We start from the raw sequence: 20,494 nt of genomic DNA, 5'->3' as shown, positions 1-20,494 counted from the left end.
TATAGTTTAAGAGGTAAATATCAAAATCGTTAATGGCTTTTACCTCATTTTGGTAAGATTATGGTTAAGTTCTTTACTTCTCTTTGTTGTCAAGGGTTTTTATAGCCAATATGTCTTAGTTTTTCTACTAGTCAGGACAGGCTAAGTTACGTTGTGATAAAAACAGCCCCCAAATCTCAGGGGCTTAAAGACATGCAAGTTTCTTTCTTTCTCCTACAACTTGTCTAATGGATTGGTAGGGTTGCTCTGCATGTTGTAATTACTCCAGGACCTCTGTCTGGACACGTGCTTTCATCATCATTATGGCATGGGGAAGAAATGTGACAAACTGATCACTGGCTTTTAAAACATCCACCAAAAAGTGATTCAGTACTTTTGCTCACGTTTCATTGGTGAAAGAAAACCACATGACTCTCCTGGCTTCAAAGAGGATAAGAAAATGCAATTCTGTCCTGTGCCTGAAATCAGAGTCAGATTGGTGAATAGCACTAATAACTACAAAGCTTAATAACTTTTTAATGTTCTAAAATGTTATATAATTTTTAAAAGTCCACTTATGTAGGGCTGGCCCAGTGGCATAATGGTTAAGTTCACATGCTCCACTTTGGCAGCCTGTGGTTCACGGGTTTGGATCCTGGGTGCAGACCTACACATGGCTCATCAAGCCATGCTGTGGCAGTGTCCCACTTACAAAATAGAGGAAGACTGGCACAGACGTTAGCTCAGGGACAATCTTCCTCAAGCAAAAAGAGGAAGATTGGCAATAGATATTAGCTCAGGGACAATCTTCCTCACCAAAAAAAATAATAATAATCCACTTATTTAAAATTAATTATGTTAATTTTTCCTAGAAAGTTTATTAATTCCTGGTAACTAACATTATGAAGCCCAAACCAAGACTGTCCCCAGTGTGCCCTCCTGGAACCTACTTATGCCTCCAACTTATCCTGTGATACTTCTCAAGTTCTAGAGTCAGCTCTCTCCACAGGGCTGCTTTCACTAACCTTCCTTAGCTCTTAAATGGTTATATGCTATGATTTGAGGGCATGCCAGACCCTTTGTGATCTTTTTTGACCTACTTGTTCTTATTCTTAGGCACTCATAACTGATACACCCTGTGTTTCGACCACAGTAGAAGTCTCCCCATGTTGCAAATTCACCATACTGTTTCACAGCTCTGTACTTCTGCATTTCCTATCCTACCTATCCTTAACATGACTTGAAAACCAATTTAAATGGTGTCTATATTTACTTTCTCTAACCAGCTGATATCTTTGCTCTCACCTCCTCTTTTGCCATAATACTTGTTTATGTGAGTCTCTTTTAGCACTTAATATACTGTATTATAATTTATTTGCAACACCAGATTATAAGTACTTGGAGAATATGAAACATTCACATTTGTTTCTTCTTTGTCCAACGAAGTGCTTGATAAGGAATTAATTTATGTAATCAGCATATTTCATCAGTATATAATAACCTTATTAAGACAAAGATTATTTTCAAAACAATAATTTCCTTCAAATATATCTTCAAATTAAATATGATATTATAGAAGTTAATGAGAGATAACCTCCCTCTACCATTGAGAGCTGATGAAGAAGTGAGCCCATATTAAAGAAGAATGGGGAAACCTAGCTGAGGCATCACATGTACTATTTTGGGATCTGAAGTCCATAAAGGGTCTACATTAGTTGATTGACTATTAAATAGGCTAATAAATTGAAAAATCAATGTTGTATCACATAAAAAGTATACTTTAATATAACTCAAATTTGCCTGGATTTACAAAATCTGAGTATATCATCCAAAGCAATCTACACATTTAATGTAATCCCTATCAAAATCCCAGTGGTCTTTTTTGCAAAAATAGAAAAAAATCCATCTTAAAATTCATTTGGAATCCCAAGAGATCCTGAATAGCCAAAGCAATCTTGAAAAAGAAAAATAAAGTTGGAGACCTCACACTTCCTGATTTTTAAACTTATTACAAAGCTACAGTAATCAAAACAGTATGGTACTAGCATAAAGACAGATCAGTGGAATAGAATACAGAGGCCGGAAACAAACCTTCACATATATAGTCCAACGATTTTCAACATGCATGTCAAGACCATTCAATGAGGAAAGGACAGTCTTTTCAACAAACAGTATTTAGGAAAACTGGATATTCACATGCAAAAGAAGAAAGTTGGATCCTTATACCAGACACAATCTTACACCACATACAAAATATATACTAAATACTATATACAAAAATTAACTTAAAATGGATCAAAGATCTAAATGTAAGATGTAAACCTAAAAAAAATAGGGCAAAAGCCTCATGACATTGGATTTGGTAATGATTTCTTGGATATGCTACCAAAGGTACAGGCAACAGAAATAAAAATAGACAAACTGAACTACAAAATTAAAAACTTCTGTGCATCAAAGGACACAATAAACAGAGTGAAAAGGCAATCTATGTAATGGGAGAAAATATCTATACATCATATATATAATAAAGGAGAAAGCTGCAGAGTATATAAAGAATTCCTACAACTCAACAACAGAAAATTCAAACAACCCAAAGGACTTGAATAGACGTTTCTCCAAAGAAAACATACAAATGGCCAAAAAGCATGTAAAAAGATGTTCAACATGACAAATCATTAGAGAAATGTAAATCAGAACCACAATGAGATAACACCTCACACTCATCAGGATGGCTACTATCAAAAAAACAAAAACAAAAACAAAGCCAGAAAATAACAAGTGTTGGTGAGGATGTGGAGAAATTGGAACTCTTGTGAACTGTTTCGGAATGTAAAATGATGCAGCCTCTTTGGAAACAGTACAGTGTTTCCTCAAAAAATTAAGCAATTATTATAATTCCAGCAATACCACTTTTGGACATATAGCCAAAAGAATTAAGAACAGGGTCTTAAAAAGATATTTGTACATCCATGTTCACAGCAGTGTAATTCACAATAGCCAAAGGAGGAAGTAACCGAAGTGTTGAATGGATAGACAAAAAGTGTATGTAAATACATACAATGGAATATTATTCAGCCTTAAAAAAGGAAGGAACTTCTGACAGATGCCACAACATGGATAAACCTTGAAGTCATTATTTTAAGTGAAATAAGCCAGTCATAAAAAGACAAATACTGTTTGATTCTATTTATATGAGGTATTTAGAGTAGTCAAATTTATAGAAACAGAAAGCAGAATGGTGGTTGCCAAGGGCTGGGAGGAGGAAAAATGGGGAGTTGTTGTTTAATGGGCATAGAGTTTCACTTTCACAAGATGAAAAAGTTCTGGAAATTGGTTGTACAACAATGTGAATATACTTAATACTATTAAACTGTACACTTAAAAATGATTAAGATGGTAGGGGCCGGCTCAGCAGCGCAGCCGTTAAGTGCATGCACTCTGCTTCAGCAGTCCGGGGTTCACAGGTTCGGATCTCGGGAGAACACCAATGCACCGCTTGTCAAGCCATGCTGTGGCAGTATCCCATATAAAGTAGAAGATCGGCACAGATATTAGTCCAGAGCCAATCTTCCTCAACAAAAAAAAAAAAAAAAGAGGAGGATTGGCATCGAGTGTTAGCTCAGACCTGATCTTTCTCACCAAAAAAAAAAAATGATTAAGATGGTAAATTTTATGTTATATACAGTTTATACAATTAAAAATAAAATCTGAGTATAATATTATGGTGCTCTATCCTTGTTTTAAGACAACTACAACTAAACACTGCACAAATGTTTGTCTGTCCCTACTCTAAACTAATGACCAACAGAGTTACAAATAATGTTGCCAGTTCCACACAGTCTTTTAGAGCCTATCCTAATTTCCTAAAAAGTGAAGCAGTTACAATAATACATTAAGTAGTATTGAGGAAAATACACAATTATGTAAACAATTTCATAGCACGTGTAAAATTTGTCCTGCATAATTTAGATTTAGTCTACTCTACTAAAAAAAGAGTTTTTCAAATAAATTTCAAAATTATTATTTTAATGGGCAGAGAAAACCATTCTGTGTACCTCTGGTTTACCACTAGCCTCTGCAAATGCTCTTTGATCTTTGCTGTAGATTAAATGCATAAGGAACCCTTTGTCAACAGTGCAAAAGCTAAGACCTGAGCAGTGTTTGAGAGTCCTTTAGATTTGGCTTTTTTTAACATATATACAAAAACCTTTGCTACATTACTTTTTTCCCCCCCAGCTTTATTGAGATATAATTGACATGTAACTTTGTGTAAGTTTAAGGTATACAACATGATGATTTGATACACATATACATTGCAAAATGATTACCACAATAGGGTTAGTTAATATCACCATCATCTCACATAATTATCATTTGTTTTTTGGGGGGAGAGGTGAGAACATTTAAGATCTATTCTCTTAACAACTTTCAACTATATAATACAGTATTGATAGCTATAGTCTCCATGCTGTAGATTAAATCCCCAGAACATATTTATTTTATAAGTGGAAGTTTGTGCCCTAAGACCAATATCTCCCCACTTCCCGTACTCTCTCAACCCCTGGTAACCACCACTCTACTCTCTGAGTTAAGCTTTTTTAGATTCCACATGTAAGTGAGATAGTACAATATTTGCCTTTCTCTGTCTGACTTATTTCACTTAGCATAATGCCCTCAAGGTCCATCCTTGTTGCAAATGTCAGGATTTCCTTCTTTCTCTTGGCTGAATAATATTCCTGTGTGTGTGCGTGTGTGTGTGTGTGTGTGTGTGTGTTCACATCTTCTTCATCCATTCATCCATAGATGACCACTTAGGTTGTTTCTATATCTTGGCTATTGGGAATAATGCTGCAATGCACATGGGGCTGCAGATAATTCTTTGGGATCCTGATTTTATTTCCTTTGGATAAATATCCAGAAGTGAGATTGCTGGATCATACGGTAGTTCTATTGTTAATTTTTTGAGGAAGCTCCATACTCTTCTCCATGGTGGCAGTACCAATTTACATTCCTACCTACAGTGCACAAGGGTTCCCTTTTCTCCACATCCTCACCAACACTTATTGTTTGTCTTTTTGATAATAGCCATTCTAACAGATGTAGAATGAGGTGATATCTCAGCATGGGTTTTATTTCCATTTCCCTGATGATTAGTGATGTTGAGCATCTTTTCATGTACCTGTTATCCATTTGTATGTCTTCTTTGGAAAAATATCTACTCAGGTCCTTTGCCCATTTTTTAACTGGATTCTTTGTGTTTTTTTTGCTATTGATTGCCACATTACTTCTTTTTTTTTTTTTTTTGCTGAGGAAGATTCATTCTGAGCTAACATCTGTTGCCAATCTTCCTCTTTTTTTGCTTAAGAAAGATCAGCCCTGAGCTAACATCTGTGCCAATCTTCCTCTATTTTGTATGTAGGTCACCACCACAGCATGGCTGATGAGTGGTATAGGTCTGCCCCCGTGATCCAAACCTGAGAACCCGGGCTGCCAAAGCAGAGGGGCAGAACTTAACCACTATACCATGGGCCAGCTCCTCTTAATATATAACAGGCACTGTTTCTTTTTAGAATAGATAAAAAATGATGTTTAAAGATTATGTTTAAAACATTGATCTAGTTCCTTGGCTGAGTTTCTAATGACATCTGATGGTATTTAAAAGAAAAAATTGGCATCATTTGCTTTGGTCTCTCAATATGCGAGTAAGATAGCTCTGACCCTCAGCCATACTTTAGGAAAGGGAATTATAGCTTGTCATTTCTCATTGTGTAATTAATAGGGTAATTAACAAGTTACTGTTAAGATTTCAAGGGCTGACTTAATTTTCTTTCTTTAATGCCAACCCAATTATTTCAATTGGATAAAAGGATAAAAAGTTCATTGTGAAAATGGAACAGGAGAGTTTTTAAAATGCTTAATTGACAAAGGAGAATCATTACTAATGCAATTAACACTTTTTGCAAAATTCTTTTAAAGTTAAATTAAGAAGTAAAACTATTTGTAAATTTGCTGAAATACATATTATAAAACATTATATCAACGCTATATAATTCTAAATCTTATTAATTTACACTTGACAATTTTTTTTATATTTTAATGTTCTTCCTCCATATTAAAACTAATTTAAAACTGTTTAAAATAAGCACAAGAATATTTAGTAAAATTAACACTACTCAATGTGGATCACAAATAAGCGATGGATAATTTTTTCAATGTTAAATCACTATAAACCATTCTAAGTTCGCTGAAAATTTTTAGATTTGTATCTATAAACTTATGCCTTTGTTTATTAAATTGATAAGTTTGACTTACCATCAATTATTTTTCAAAATATGGTAATTTGCATATTATTCAACATTAGATGGATCAGTGGTTCTCAAAGTGTGATTTCTAGCAGAAGCATCGTGATCACTCGTGAACTTATCAGAAAGAAAAACTCTCAGGCCATACCCCACACCTACTAAATCAGAAACTGGGAGTAAGGTCAGCAAGCAATGTTTTAACTAGTTTTCCTAATGATTTAATGCATATTAAAGTTTGAGAACTACTAGACTAGGTTATGCTAAAGGAAAAATCATCCCCAAATTATGGCGATATAACAGAAGAAGATTTTATGTCTCATAAAAGCAAGATCTCCTGTAGATCTAAATAATTCTCCAGGACAGCTATCTTTGATATTTTGGCTCAGTATTTTAGGATGCTTCAAACTTATAGCACAATTGGTATGGCAGGGAATGAGTAAGCAGAAGAATTAAGTGCCAAGCAATTAAATGCTTCCTCGTGGAGATGAACACCCCCACTTCTGCTCACATTTCATCAACTAAAACAATCCAAGTCGCCATGCCTAAATTAAAGGATTAGGGAACTGTAATCCCCTGAGGTCTAGAAACCGAGATAACCAGACATTGGTAGACATTAGTAGTTGCCTACCACAATTGGCTATGTTTCCTTTTCCAAATGCAAGTCCTTGGTTATAACCCCAGGGGTACTGAATCATAGGAGTTGGTTTAGGAATCTCCAGTTTTAACAGTAGCCCAAGTAATCCCATTCTCTGACACCGATTAAATTTAATAACCAGTGCTTTGGGTTTTAATTTTAATATCTGTTATGTAATAAATTTTGTTTTATCAACAGGAAGATGATAGGGTTTACAGAAATGTAAGTACTTACGAATAGTAAAATAGTATCTTTGGTTGTTACATGGGGGCAAGGAGAGGTGTATTTTAGGCTTTGTAATGTCATTAGCTTTTACTAGGCAAGGCTCTGTTTATCATAGGATAGATATAGTATACAAAAAAATTTATTTTAATACAAAAAATTTATTTCTTGAGTTCCTTTTTGAGTCACTGAAATATCTGAAATACTATTGGAGTGGACACCGTGCCATCGCCAGTTTGGAAAAATTCTGAAATAATGATGGACAATTAGCTTGTCCAGAATTTGGGTGTTAATTCTTTCTTGCCTTCTCAATTTTTTTTTTTTTTTTAAGACCATTCCTTTTTTTTTGTGAGGAATATCAGCCCTGAGCTAACATCCATGCTAATCCTCCTCTTTTTGTTGAGGAAGACCGGCTCTGAGCTAACATCTATTACAAATTCTCCTCCTTTTTTTTTTGCCCCAAAGCCCCAGTAGACAGTTGTATGTCATAGTTGCACAACCTTCTAGTTGCTGTATGTGGAACACGGCCTCAGCATGGCCGGAGAAGCGGTGCGTCGGTGCGCGCCCGGGATCCGAACCCAGGCTGCCAGTAGCAGAGCGCGCGCACTTAACCACTAAGCCACGGGGCCGGCCCTCAAAATTTTTGATTCTAGATAATTATGTCTCCAAGTATACTTTATATACCTCATAGTTAAAACAAGATAAACATTTACACAACATTGAGTAGGAAACAGAAAACTGTTTTAGAAGCAGTTTTGTTAACCTGATATATCATGAGTTATCCATCCTAGGTTTTAGTCTATTCAGATCTGGATTTTGAAAAAGTGTTTCTGATACAGAATCAATTTACTTTTAATCAAGTATCGAATAAATGATCTACTACATTTTGCAGAAATGGATATACATTAGACCTATTTCTCTTCTTTAAAGTTTTATTGCAATTAAAAATGAATGCTGTTATTTTTTTAGGGATTGATGCTATGGACCACAATTATTACTAAGTAACTAATATAAAAGTGAGCCTCTGGGCCAGCCCTGTGGAGTAGCAGTTAAGTGCGTCCACTCCGCTGCTGGCGGCCCAGGCCCGGATCCCGGGCAGGCACCAACGCACTGCTTGTCAGGCCATGCTGTGGCGGCATCCCACATAAAGTGGAGAAAGATGGACATGGATGTTAGCTCAGGGCCAGTCTTCCTCAGCAAAAAGAGGAGGATTGGCATGGAGGTTAGCTCAGGGCTGATATTCCTCACAAACAAACAAAAAAAAAAGCGAGCCTCTATGGACGAGTCTCTACACTGAGTTATTTTTAAAGAAAAGACATTACTGTTGCCAAGACAATAATGGAACATATACATATATAATCATACACGCACATATATACATATATAAACATACATACACATATAAAACAAATGACAGATGTCACAAAAATCTTTTGGTTTTCAGAGTTCCCCAAAATTCCTCCAAACTAAAAAAAAAGAATGTTTTGTTTACTCTTGTATCTCCAGTATGTAAAACAGTGCTGATACATAGTAAATACTTGATAATTAATTATTGAATAAATAAAAAACAAATGAAGACATGAAAAAATAGATGAATTAATTATAAAATACTTAAAGCTCTCATGCCCAGGAAAGCTTCACCACGAAATGGGTTATGTGAGTATGCTGAAATACCATTTACTACAGAACTGAAGATGAACTATTTTATCAACTAAACTAACTCTTGCATCAGACACACAAAGAATAGAATTATCAACTCACACGGTAGCAGTCAGGGAAGATTACTTCACATTTATACTTCGTAGAAATGTTTTAAGGTGTATCTTGTATCTTGAAAGTGGTACTAGATCAACAAATGCGAAGGGCATACCAGACAGAGGGAACAATTTGTGCACAACATAGAGACCTGAGACAGCAGAGCATGATCGGTAGGGGAGAACCACAATTTTTCAAGGAAAGGTGTAGCATAAGTATTGAGAGAAGAAATACCAGGGAAATAAAATCAGAGAGGCATGAGAGTGCCAATGATGGAGATCGCATGTGTCATGCTGTGGAATTAGAATTCATTCTTCCAAGAATTGAGAAGCCACTGAACAGCTTTGAGCGTTGGGAATGACATCACCAGACTATCAATTCAAAAAAGACCATTTTGTCTGCATCAGATAAATGAGTTTAAATAGAGCAGTGAGCACAACATGGTCTAGGCGGTATATGCTAAGGATGTTAACTAAGTCAGGCAGTTGGGATGGAGGATAGAGGTAAATTTGAGAGATATGAGACAAAAATGAGAAGTATTAAGTGATCAATTGGAAATGAGAGATGAGAGCAAAACAAGAATCTAGAATGATCACTGATGATCTAACTGGACAACTCAATAAAGAGGTAAATTTAGAAGAAAAACCAAGTTTTGGGGTAAAGATAATAAGTTTGGTTTTTGTCATGTTGGGTTAGCTGTGCCTGTGAGACATCCAAGTAAAGGTGATCAGTGAGTGGCTAGATCATGAGTACAGAACTCGGTAGAAACAACTGAAGATGTATATCAGTGAGTCAACAGCACACAGGTAGAGGAAGGCATGGGTCAGATGAAAAGCTTTAGGGAAAATGAGGTAAACAAGCAGGAAAAAAGAAGACTGGGAATAAAACCTTGAACAATATCAGCTTTTAAGGAGCAGGTGAGGGCCAACCCGGTGACGTAGTGGTTAAGTTCGCACGCTCCGTTTCGGTGCCTAGGGTTCGCTGGTTTGGATCCCGGACATGGACCTATGCACCTCTTATCAAGCCATGCTGTGGTGGCATCGCACATATAAAGCAGAGGAAGATGGGCATGGATGTTAGCCCGGGGCCAGTCTTCCGCAGCACAAAGAGGAGGATTGGTAACAGAAAAGGAGCAGGGGGAGAAAAGGAGTTTAAGAGTATAAGAATGGGAATAAATAACTGAAAAGAAGGAGATAACAAGGAGAGAATGATGGCACAGAAGCCAAAGTATGACAGTTTTATTTTTCCCCTAAAGAAAGGAGTGGTCAACATTGTCAAATCATTCAGAGAGATAATATAAGTACTATCCTTCCCCCTGTACTGCATTGAGAGGGAGATAGACAAGCACAGGGAAAGGCTAGGGGAAAGTAGCTTCCAAGAGGCTCATGCCAATATCTTCCAGATTTAAATTCAGGAAAACTAGCAGTTTCTGGCCACCACCAGGGAATTATTCTCACTTTATGATTTTTTTTCTTTTCCAACAAAGGCAAATATTGTTGATCACTGAGGTCTGTTGCAAGACCTGCCCCTTCTTTTTCTTCAGACCTACATATGTATCTATTTTACTATGTGCAAAAATATAAATTGTGCGATTTTTGAGGATTAGAAATTTTATTTTTGTATTTTAATGTTGGCATATATTTTAAAGATTTTAAAACTTAGAGAAAGAATTAGTTCTATGAAGATGTTTAAAAATATTCACTATCATGTAATCAGAACCCAAGTAATAATATTCCAAATAATTTTTATGCTTGCTTAAATAGGAATAAAGAAACTACGTTCAAGCAAAACCAACTTTGTGGAAACACTAATACACCAAGCTATGTAATCAGCTATATCCAAATGATTAGGTTCAACTCATAATTGCTAATTGTATTTGCATTTGGAACTAGAGAACCTGAAGCTTTGTACTTAGAACGTACAACATATAATCATTTTAGATCCAAATTACCCCAATCTCTGAAATAAAATTGAAATTATTTGGTTATATGTTTTATAATACAAAAAAAAAGTTATATTATTCAAAAATTAGTGTCTTCCAGGAATATATATTTTCATATTAACTTATTCTACTGAATTATTTTACTTTATCCTATTTAAACACTGGCCCAAGATACAATAAAACAAATTTTTACTATTAATTGACTTTACATTTTATTAAACTAACTCCAAAAGCACACACTGATATATCTAGAACATAGGCTATAAATATACTTCATCCCAGTTACTAGTTAGTAAAGAAAGCATTTCTGCTTTTGTTTAGGAAATGGCCCTGGCCTTTTTTTCTATATTTATGTCATAGAAATTAATCAAAGCTCTGTTTTTAAAATGTTATAATACCTAAAAAAGAAAATTTAGATTCTCTCTCCTAAATTATTTTCATGTCTATATTCTTCTCCATAACTGCCTACTCACTAACATAGCTCGGAAATTTCTTGTACTCTGATCCCATTTTTTTGGTCAATTTTCTTCATTTCCTCAAACCACAAAGAAGTCCAAATGGAAGGCTGAGCAAAATGCCAATGGGAGTATTATATGCCCATATAAATTCCCATTTTTATATATGCATTTATACTTCCAATACCACTGTATGATTCCAAGGGAATATTTCACAGATGGTTCAAGCTTAATGTGTTCAGAACCAGATTTATATACTCCCTCCCAAATCTATTTTTCCTGTTTTCCATTTTAGGTAAATGTGCTATTGATTAGTAGCCCAGACCAGAAACATAGAGGTCATTTTTATCTTCTCTGTCTCCATTACTCCTTCCCATATTTACTTACCAAATCCTACAATTTGTATCTTCTAAATCTTCCTAGAACTCTGTACCTCAACATCACTCCATCAAAACCTACTTAAGAGGTTTTGAGACTGTAATCTTTTTTTCAACTTGATTAATCCAAAAATTCTCTTGTTTCTGCTCCTTTCCTATTCCCCACGATATCTCGAGAGCCCCAACACATTTTCCACCCTGTAGTCAGAGAGCCTTTAACAAAAATAGTTCTGATTGTGTCATTCCCTTTCTTAAAATAATAACAATAAAATGAACCAAATCAAAACATAACAACTAACATTCTATCAAGATAGTTAACAGAGTGGGTTCTGCAGTTGACTGCCTAGAGCCAAAACCCAGCTCTGCCACCACTTACTTGCTACATAACCTTGGGCAAATTATCTTAATTCTGTGCATCTAAATTTTCCCACATTAAAAAAAAAGTGGGATTAATAATAATTCCTTTTTCTTAGATTATAGTAAGGAATAAATGGCACATAGCACATGGCATTTGTATTATTGTGAGTTTTAAGCTCCTTCTATGTGGGCTTTACTAGGCATTTTATAAATCTCACTCATTATGACAACAGTCCCCTGAAGTATGTATTATCTCCGATTTACAAATGCATCAACTCAGGCTTTTTAAAGTCAAATAACTTGCTGAAATTTACAGAACAGAGCCAGGATTTCAATCCAGACTGTTCTGACATCAAAGACCATAGTAATCATGACAGTCCAGGCTACTGGATGTCTCTCTCTCTCTCTAGGTCCTTTTCTGAGTTCTAGGAAAGGAACTGGATGGGTATATGCCCATCACTGAGGCACTCAATGGTGGTTTGGAAAGCAGGATCATGCCAGGCAAACATGGCTGGCACTGCTATTGCCATGCAGATTCCAGGGTGGGGGAAGGCGGGAAGGCAGAGTAGCTAGTAAAAAGCTCTGTGTGATTCCTCCTATGCTGGCCTTTTATAAATTCTCCCTCCTCATTTCCCATCTTTGTTCCGGATGCTCAGTCATAATGAAGGGCTCGCAGTTCCCTGATAGACTGGATCCCTCAGGCATCCTCACATTTACACATGTTGCACCCTTCGCCCTCTTCTCTAGTTGAAGCATTTCTGCTTGTCCTTCCTGATAACTTCATGATAATGTCTCCTTCTTCAAAACTCTCCTCTGCCTTTTCTAGGCAGCTTTAAAACCGTCTCTTCTAAGCTGCCACAATATTGTCTTCTTGTCTCTATCTGCACTTGTTACACTATAACAACGTCCTGCTCACATGTTCTCTCACTCTACTCTGAGCCCATGGAGTTTGTCAAAGTTTTGTCTATATCACTGTCCCTTGTACCTAACGTAGCACCTGTATACAGAAGATACTTGATAATGGTTGTTCATATAAGTAAATGAGTAAATATACGTTTAATTGCAGCTGAAATAAGATATAAGCACAATTTACTCTAGCTTTCTTATAAAACTTTTGAAATGATAAAAGAAATCATGTCTATCCATCTGAAAACTATTGTTGAATCTTCAACACTTCAACTATTGTTGAATCATCAACATTAAGTTAGGTTAGCTACCTAACCTAAATTGACCTTGGGCAGATTACTTAATCCATTGGAATTTCTTAGTCCAAACAGTGGATATAATAACACCTCTTTATGCATTCATTTCTTAAAGATTTGTTAAGGTACTTCCATGAGCCAGGCAATACCTAGGTGCTGGTGATAGAATGGCGAGTAGCCTTAGGATTGATCCTTCTCAGATGTGTATAATATACAGCCAAGAAAACTCATTCATAATGTGATGAATGTTCTCAGGGGGAAGGGTCATGGGAGTACCACGGTGCTATGGATGTGCTGGGGGAGACCTAGTCGAGGCTTGGGAGCTGGAGTAATGGTAGCCTTTTTTTGTGACATCTAAGCCAGATGGTATGCATGAGCATGTATGTGCAAATGCACACGCGTACATGTATGTGCACTTAGTGAGCAGGAGCAGTCGGGGGCAGAATGAGACCATTTCAGGTGGACAGAATAGTATTTTCAGCAACTGAAAGAAGTTGAATGTCTCAATTAAGAAAACATAAATGAGAGATTTAGACTGAAACATCACTAGAGAGGCTCAGGGACTAGATCATGTCAGGTCTTTTAAGGCTTTTAAAAAAGTTTTGATTTTATCCTTAGAGCAATGAGAAGCTATTAATAGGAGAATGGATCAGAATTGCATTTTTAAAAATTAACTGCAGTGTGGAGACTGGATTAGTGGATGCAGACTTAAGCAGGGAGACCAGTTAGGAGGCTCAGTGATAATCCAGGGGAGAGGTGATGGTGATCTTGACCTAAGAAATGGTATAGAGAGGATGGAAGAAATGGAGAGATTTGAGAGATCACAGAGGTGTAGAATTGACAACCATTAGAGCTTGATTGTGGGGCTGAAGAAAGGAAGAAATCAAGGAAGATGTTCAGGTTTCTATCTTGGGCTGCTGGTGGCAGAAGAGCCAGTCGCTGGAGGAAGCAGAATGGTGAGCTGATAACCTGTTTCCTTTAGGACTCATAGAATTGTTTTGACGATTGAGGGAAATAGTTTATATAATTGCAACTACCACAATGCCTAGTGCATTATAGCTCCTTTCTGTAGTCGTTTTCATCCCTTCTTCTCTTTTCCAAAGTGGTACCAGTAATTTAGTAGCAAAACTGGGAATAGAATCCCAGGATTCTGTCTACCAATCTACAGTTCTTTGTTAATGGACTGCTGATCTATAAACAAAGATGAAACACAGGGATTTTAAAGCAAATATTCACAACTTATCCTGGAATTGCTTACAAGCTGACAGCAATCCAACTTATTTTTAGTTTATATTTAAAATGAATCATATGTTCCAAAATGACTGACAGAAACACAGCTTTGTTTCTGAAGCCAATTCTTTTCCATCATTTTTGGACATCATTCAGAGCTATAACAGACTTTCAGGGTGTTTAAAAGCATTCATCCACGACAACAACAAATGCTAATTATCATAAAAAATAAACAGCTCCTGTTAACATCATTCTAAGAATTTCTCCTACCCCAGCACTATATTTCATCTATCATCCCATCTGTTTTGGGGGTGGGAACAAAGACTGGATGAAAGTATAATTATCATGTATCAAACTGGACAACACAACAAAATAGAAATGAATATAAATGGGAGGAATAGCATACATAATAAATAAATCTGGAAAGGAAGAAAGGAAACATAAATAAAATGGCACAGTGTGTCCTGCAGTAAACAGCAGATACATAAGTCCATAATGGAGTCAATAATGTTTATCTTGTTGGGTATGCAGTGGATTTTTTCCCATTTCAGTTCACAGTTCTAGATATAATTAGATTTCCTCCCACATGATCAAATAGTCATGTTGTCCTCTTGGGAAGTTTGTAAATTCTCTGTTGAATTCTATCATTAAAATTCCACCTTGAGACTTTTAAACCTATCCAAAAAGACAAAAAAAGTCTACTCCTATATATGTATGAATACATTTTAAATGGAATCTTCTATCTTAGTGTTAGTTCTATCCTATAAAAAAATCAAGAACAGCCAAGTTCTCAAAAGTGTGTTAAATTAAAAGGGACTACAAGTAGCCAGTTACAAATGCAATTAGCTCATTACAAATAATAATAAAAACATGAACAACCACATATCCCTAAATAGGAACAGGAAGTTCAACAAGGGCAGGACTTCGTTTCTTTTACTGGCATATACTCACACCTGTAATTGTCCCTGGCATGTAGCAGGTGCTTAATCAATATTTATTGAAATAAATATTGCATAAAATATAGCAATCACAAGCCTTTTTTTTTCCTCAGAGGACTTCTAAGGTACATCTATTCTATGAATAATTCTGTAGTGACTCTCAGTTACTATTAATATTTTAATAATCAAAGACATTTGGAATCTCCAAGTATCTATGTCACCTTCCAAGTGACATGAGAGTGGCAATGTTTGCCAAGAGAGTGGCAAAGTTTCTTTTAAATACTAACTTAAACTACTTTAATAAATTTAATCTGAGGCCAAGACTTCAAAAATATATGCATCTAATTAACTACCTATATACAGTTCTCTATTTAAATTTGCCTCAATGATATAAATGTTTATAATATTATTTAAAGCAAAAGATCAATTACATATGATGCTTTACTTTACTAAATTGATAGGACCTTGACCACAAATCCCATTATCTCTTTATCCAATCACTCAAGAACAACATGTATGAAATAAAAATGTCATACACACACAAACAGAATAGTGAAGAAAGGTGGTATATCCATAAACATTTTGAAAATTTCCAATCTTTTTTCTATTATGAGGAGTTTTAAGACAATAAGAAGTAAATACAAGATATCACATGTACAACATCCATATACATATATATATATAAAACTCCCTATAACTCCCTGTTCCCTCTTCTCTTGGGAGAGTTCCTATCTGTCAACTTGCAGATGGCCAGTCTTATTGGAAATGGACTAATTTCTACACATAGTTCTAAATACTGCATGAGTGAACAAAGTGTGCTCCTTGGCATACTTTGGAAGAACTTAAATTCAAATTAATTTCAATTTAGATATAAACATGAAGGTATAGTGAAATGTCGTAGGGTAAAATATTTTTACTTTCTAATTTAAAGAGCACTATTTAGATCATTGATAAACATCTTAATGTGAAATTCCTTATCACTATATAATAACCAAAATAGTATGCATTTCCTCCACCCATATAACTGGCAAGGAAAATTAATACTTTATTTTTACTGTTTAGTTTCTTATATTTATCTATGAGACTTGTTTTTAACTGATATCTCAAGACAACCATTCATATATAAAAATAATAACATACATTAAAACAAGAAAGCACCGACAATCTCTAGCCAGTAAATATTCATTAAAGACCACTTAGTAAATCCGATTTTCTAAGTCCCTAAACTGCGTCTATAGCTAAACAGTTCCAAAAACTCTGAGTATTTCAGTGGGTATTATATTGTTTCAGATATGAGAAAAAACTTTTTTAAACTTCAACATGCTACACAGATATAAAGGTTATTACTTTTCATACATATTCTTTGCACATAAACAGCTAGAGAAAATGTTAAGGCAAAATTCTGAATTTCTTGATAAGTTTTACTGACAGCCAATCATGAGGCTTTACTTTGAGAAACTACCTGAATCTAGCAGAAAAATTTTCTGAATAAATATTTCAATATTATATTTCACATTATCTCTATCCTCCAATATTATAGTTTATACAAACTGATCCTTCACAGAAAAAACTGCTTACTTTACAAATACAGAGGAAAAGTATATGATTCAGCTGTTCTTTGTTTGGATGTGTGAAATTAGTGTTGATATTTGATTCCAAGTATCTTTCCACCCTTTAACTTAATTTAAAAGATAAAATAAAACAACAATACAGTAAGAACCTCAAATGAGTTTCAGAAAATTATCTATATTTAAAGCATAGCCCCAAAGGCCTCTGATTTTTCTTACCAGTGCTATCATCATACACAACCGTGACAGTTTTCCACTTGAAGAACTGCACCAAGTCCAAGATGGCGCGGCTGAGCGAAGAGAAGTCTGGGTAGAGACTGACATAGAAGGAATCTTTGTTGTCTGACACCTGGTGCTTCCAGCGGGTCTGTATGTGGGGAACTCCCAGAGCATTGCAGATGGACTGCACAGCGTTTGCTGAGGAGCTGTGTGAAGGCCCGAAGATGGCAGCCACCCCAAGAGACAGCTGATCACAGGCTGAAGAGGAGATAGAAGTCTGTCAATAATGAGAGGAGAGATGCCAGTGTGCCAACATTACCACACTATTACTGTAAACCCAAAGGTATTATTCTGAGGAAAGATTTGTTTTTCTTTAATAAAACATCTACATTTAGCTGATTTTACATTTTGTCTTAACTTCAAACATTTTCAGATTGTTAGAAGGGAAGTTCACCAAGATACCTGAAGCTCAAGGTTCAAATAATTCTACAAATAATGTCAAGGGAGGAAGAGAGGGGAGGAGGGGGGGAGAGAGAGAGAGAGAGAGGAGGAATATTCTAGAGTTTAAGGGGGGAGTGTTCATTTTGGAAGAATAGTTCATATCAGGGAGTTAGGGGAATAGTTTTTCTTCCCAAATTCACTGGCCCCCTCTACAATTTCAAATTCTTAATCAGAAGCCATCTGGCCCCTCCTCCCCATCCAAAAAGCTATGGCCACACATAGCTAAATATTTGCACATATCTGATGACACAGGTCAAGCTATGCACACAAACACCCATACAAAACCTGATATGGCTCATAGAGGGTGATTTCATGTGGATTAATCTCATTGAATATAAAGAACATCAAAATCATTAGATAAGTATTTAATCATCTTTATTTATTTGACTTTTGGGTACTATAGGTCTTCTATATTATTCTAAATTATTTTTTAAAGTTTATATTTACTTATAGGAAATTTTATTCACATCAATAATAATTGCAGTAATTAAGGGAGGCATAAACAAACTGAAAGGTATTCAGATGAGAACAGATGGACTGTGACGAGACTTGAAATTCTATAAGGTACACTGAAGCAACTAGTGAGTTTAGGCCTAGAAAGTAAATAACCTATGGAAACATGAAAATCATCTTTAAATATTTGAACATCTGGCCTGTGAAAGGGGCTTAAGTTTGTTTCATTTGACTGGAAAAGGAAGAATTAAGGCAAATCGTTAGAAACTTCTCACAAATTTTGATGCAATTTAAATTAAAAAAAAAAACTGAAAGGGAAGTAAGAAATGCTCAAAAATGGAAGTCTGTTTCAAGAGGTAATGGTTTGCTCATCCCTGAAAATATTTAAACAGGACCAAGGAGAATTGTTACTGGGATTTAGGCATCAATTAGGCGTTCAGACCCAATCCCTCCAAAATACTTTATGATTTTACTGTGTAAAATTTTCTGAGATTTTCCTTCAGTGATGTTGCCACATACAATACAATGTGATGGATGGATTCTTAAGCATAGAGATATTTTTTAATAATAATAAGTTTTAGCTGGAAAAAACCCACTTGCTTAAACTTTCTTCAAAAATTCAATATGATCTAAATAAATTGTTTTTGACTATGTAGATTCTTACTTTCTAAATAATGATTGGAGTTTTTTAATCAGTAGAAAGGTTGGAGCCTGAAATTTTTCACTCACTTGTATTTTAATTCACCTACATTGAGAATAAAAGGTGTTCCTTCACCAGATTTTTGACAAGTCACAAATCAAGAAAAGCTAAAAACATTATATTAGTTTACATAGAATTTTCCAAAGTGTGTTTCAAATAAGAAATAGAGTTTTCAGTTATCAGAGGAGTCATTTAAAAGCAATATATGTTTCAAATAATAATTCAAGCTCTAATGGATCAAAGTATTCATTTATTGAGAAAAACAGTATTACCTATTAAAAGTATAAGACCATAGATCAGAGAAAATGTTAAAATTTAAACATTTAATTTTTGATTATTTTCTTGCCTTGGAATAGTAATTTTTAAAAAAGTTTGAGAATGTCTAAATTAATTATTTAAATTATTTTATAATTAATCATTAATATCATTTAATAATTACTAATGCATATATTTATTGAGCCCTCACAGGTTCAAAAACTATATTAGATGTCTCCCTACATTATCCTTTTACAAATTGCTGTGTCCTCCAGCCACCAATAGCTCAACAAGCAAGAGCTTCTCAAGATAAGATCCAAACCATGACATGACATTCACCCTCTCAATATCTCACAAAAGAAGTTACTCATACACTTATTTGAGCTTTTCCTAGCTTCAGGCAAAAGTCAGTTAAGGAATTTGATTCCCAATGGATTTATAATGAGTGACAAAGTTTGGAAATCCCTTTTAATATTTTGGAAATCAAATGAGTCTAACAGCTCATAATTTTGCTAGGGCATTCCCAAGATAGTAACCTGTTTGTTGTTAGAACATTCTGGTCTGTTTTTTGACATTGCTTCTTTGAAGTCACCATTAAGAAATCTATTAATATTTTATTCATACTGCACTCATATTCCATATTCTTTGGTCTAAATGACTTCATTTGAGATAGAGCTTCTTCTTTCTAATGGAAATAATAGTGAACTATGTCATGAATCAAATGCACTTGTCTTGCAGTTAATGACTTATTTTGCAATTATGATGACAAATGTAGTATTTCACAATAACCTTTACCCTTTTTTTCAGCTTTTAAAACCTTTCATCATCCTGACATGGTTCTGAAATGTGGAAACTTATTTGTATTCGTAAAGATATGAATTCAAAGGGCAGGCAGAATATAGGCTTTGACAAACATTAGTTAGTTGGGTGAAAAGAAGGATACTTTCATCTCAAGAAATATTGTACCTTATCAGCTTCCATTAATATTAATGAGCCTAGAAGAAATCTGGACCAAGTTAGAATTATAAATAATTATGTACATTTCTATCAATGCAAGGTAGCTAATAAAACAATATTAGCATTACAGAAAAGCAAATGTTGTTTTAAAAATACGAATTTAGAACAAATGTTTTGTAAGCCCACTCCTTTGAGAAAAATGTATATTATGAAATTTAATTTCTGTTACATGAATGCTAACTATGCAAAAGAAAAGATCATCTACTTAGACAAATAAGATGATGGAAACATCTCTCAAAATACATTTACTACCAAGACCGTTGTTTGGTTAAAATAATGCCTTGATAAGTTTCTCTATTACCTTCCTTCATATATAAATGTTAAATCCATATTCCACAAAGTTATTTTCCTATTCTCATAATTTAAAACAGTTTTACAACATATAAAA

At 34.9% G+C, this 20,494-nt stretch overlaps 1 protein-coding gene across 5 annotated transcripts in view; it reads right to left on the bottom strand.

The window, feature by feature from the left end:
* Positions 1 to 20,494, bottom strand: part of GRIK2 (glutamate ionotropic receptor kainate type subunit 2) — a 653,495-nt gene that overhangs the window by 402,942 nt on the left and 230,059 nt on the right. For all 5 annotated transcript variants that reach the window (XM_087443926.1, XM_004422155.3, XM_087443925.1 and 2 more), the window contains one exon: positions 17,181 to 17,438. In XM_087443926.1, coding sequence (XP_087300052.1) covers positions 17,181 to 17,438 — 258 coding nt within the window. The remainder of the gene's footprint in view (positions 1 to 17,180; positions 17,439 to 20,494) is intronic.

Source organism: Ceratotherium simum, chromosome 19, assembly GCF_057802395.1.
Source record: "Ceratotherium simum simum isolate JZ-2026a chromosome 19, ASM5780239v1, whole genome shotgun sequence".
NCBI lineage: Eukaryota > Metazoa > Chordata > Mammalia > Perissodactyla > Rhinocerotidae > Ceratotherium > Ceratotherium simum.
This window is presented reverse-complemented; position numbering and strand designations above follow the sequence as displayed.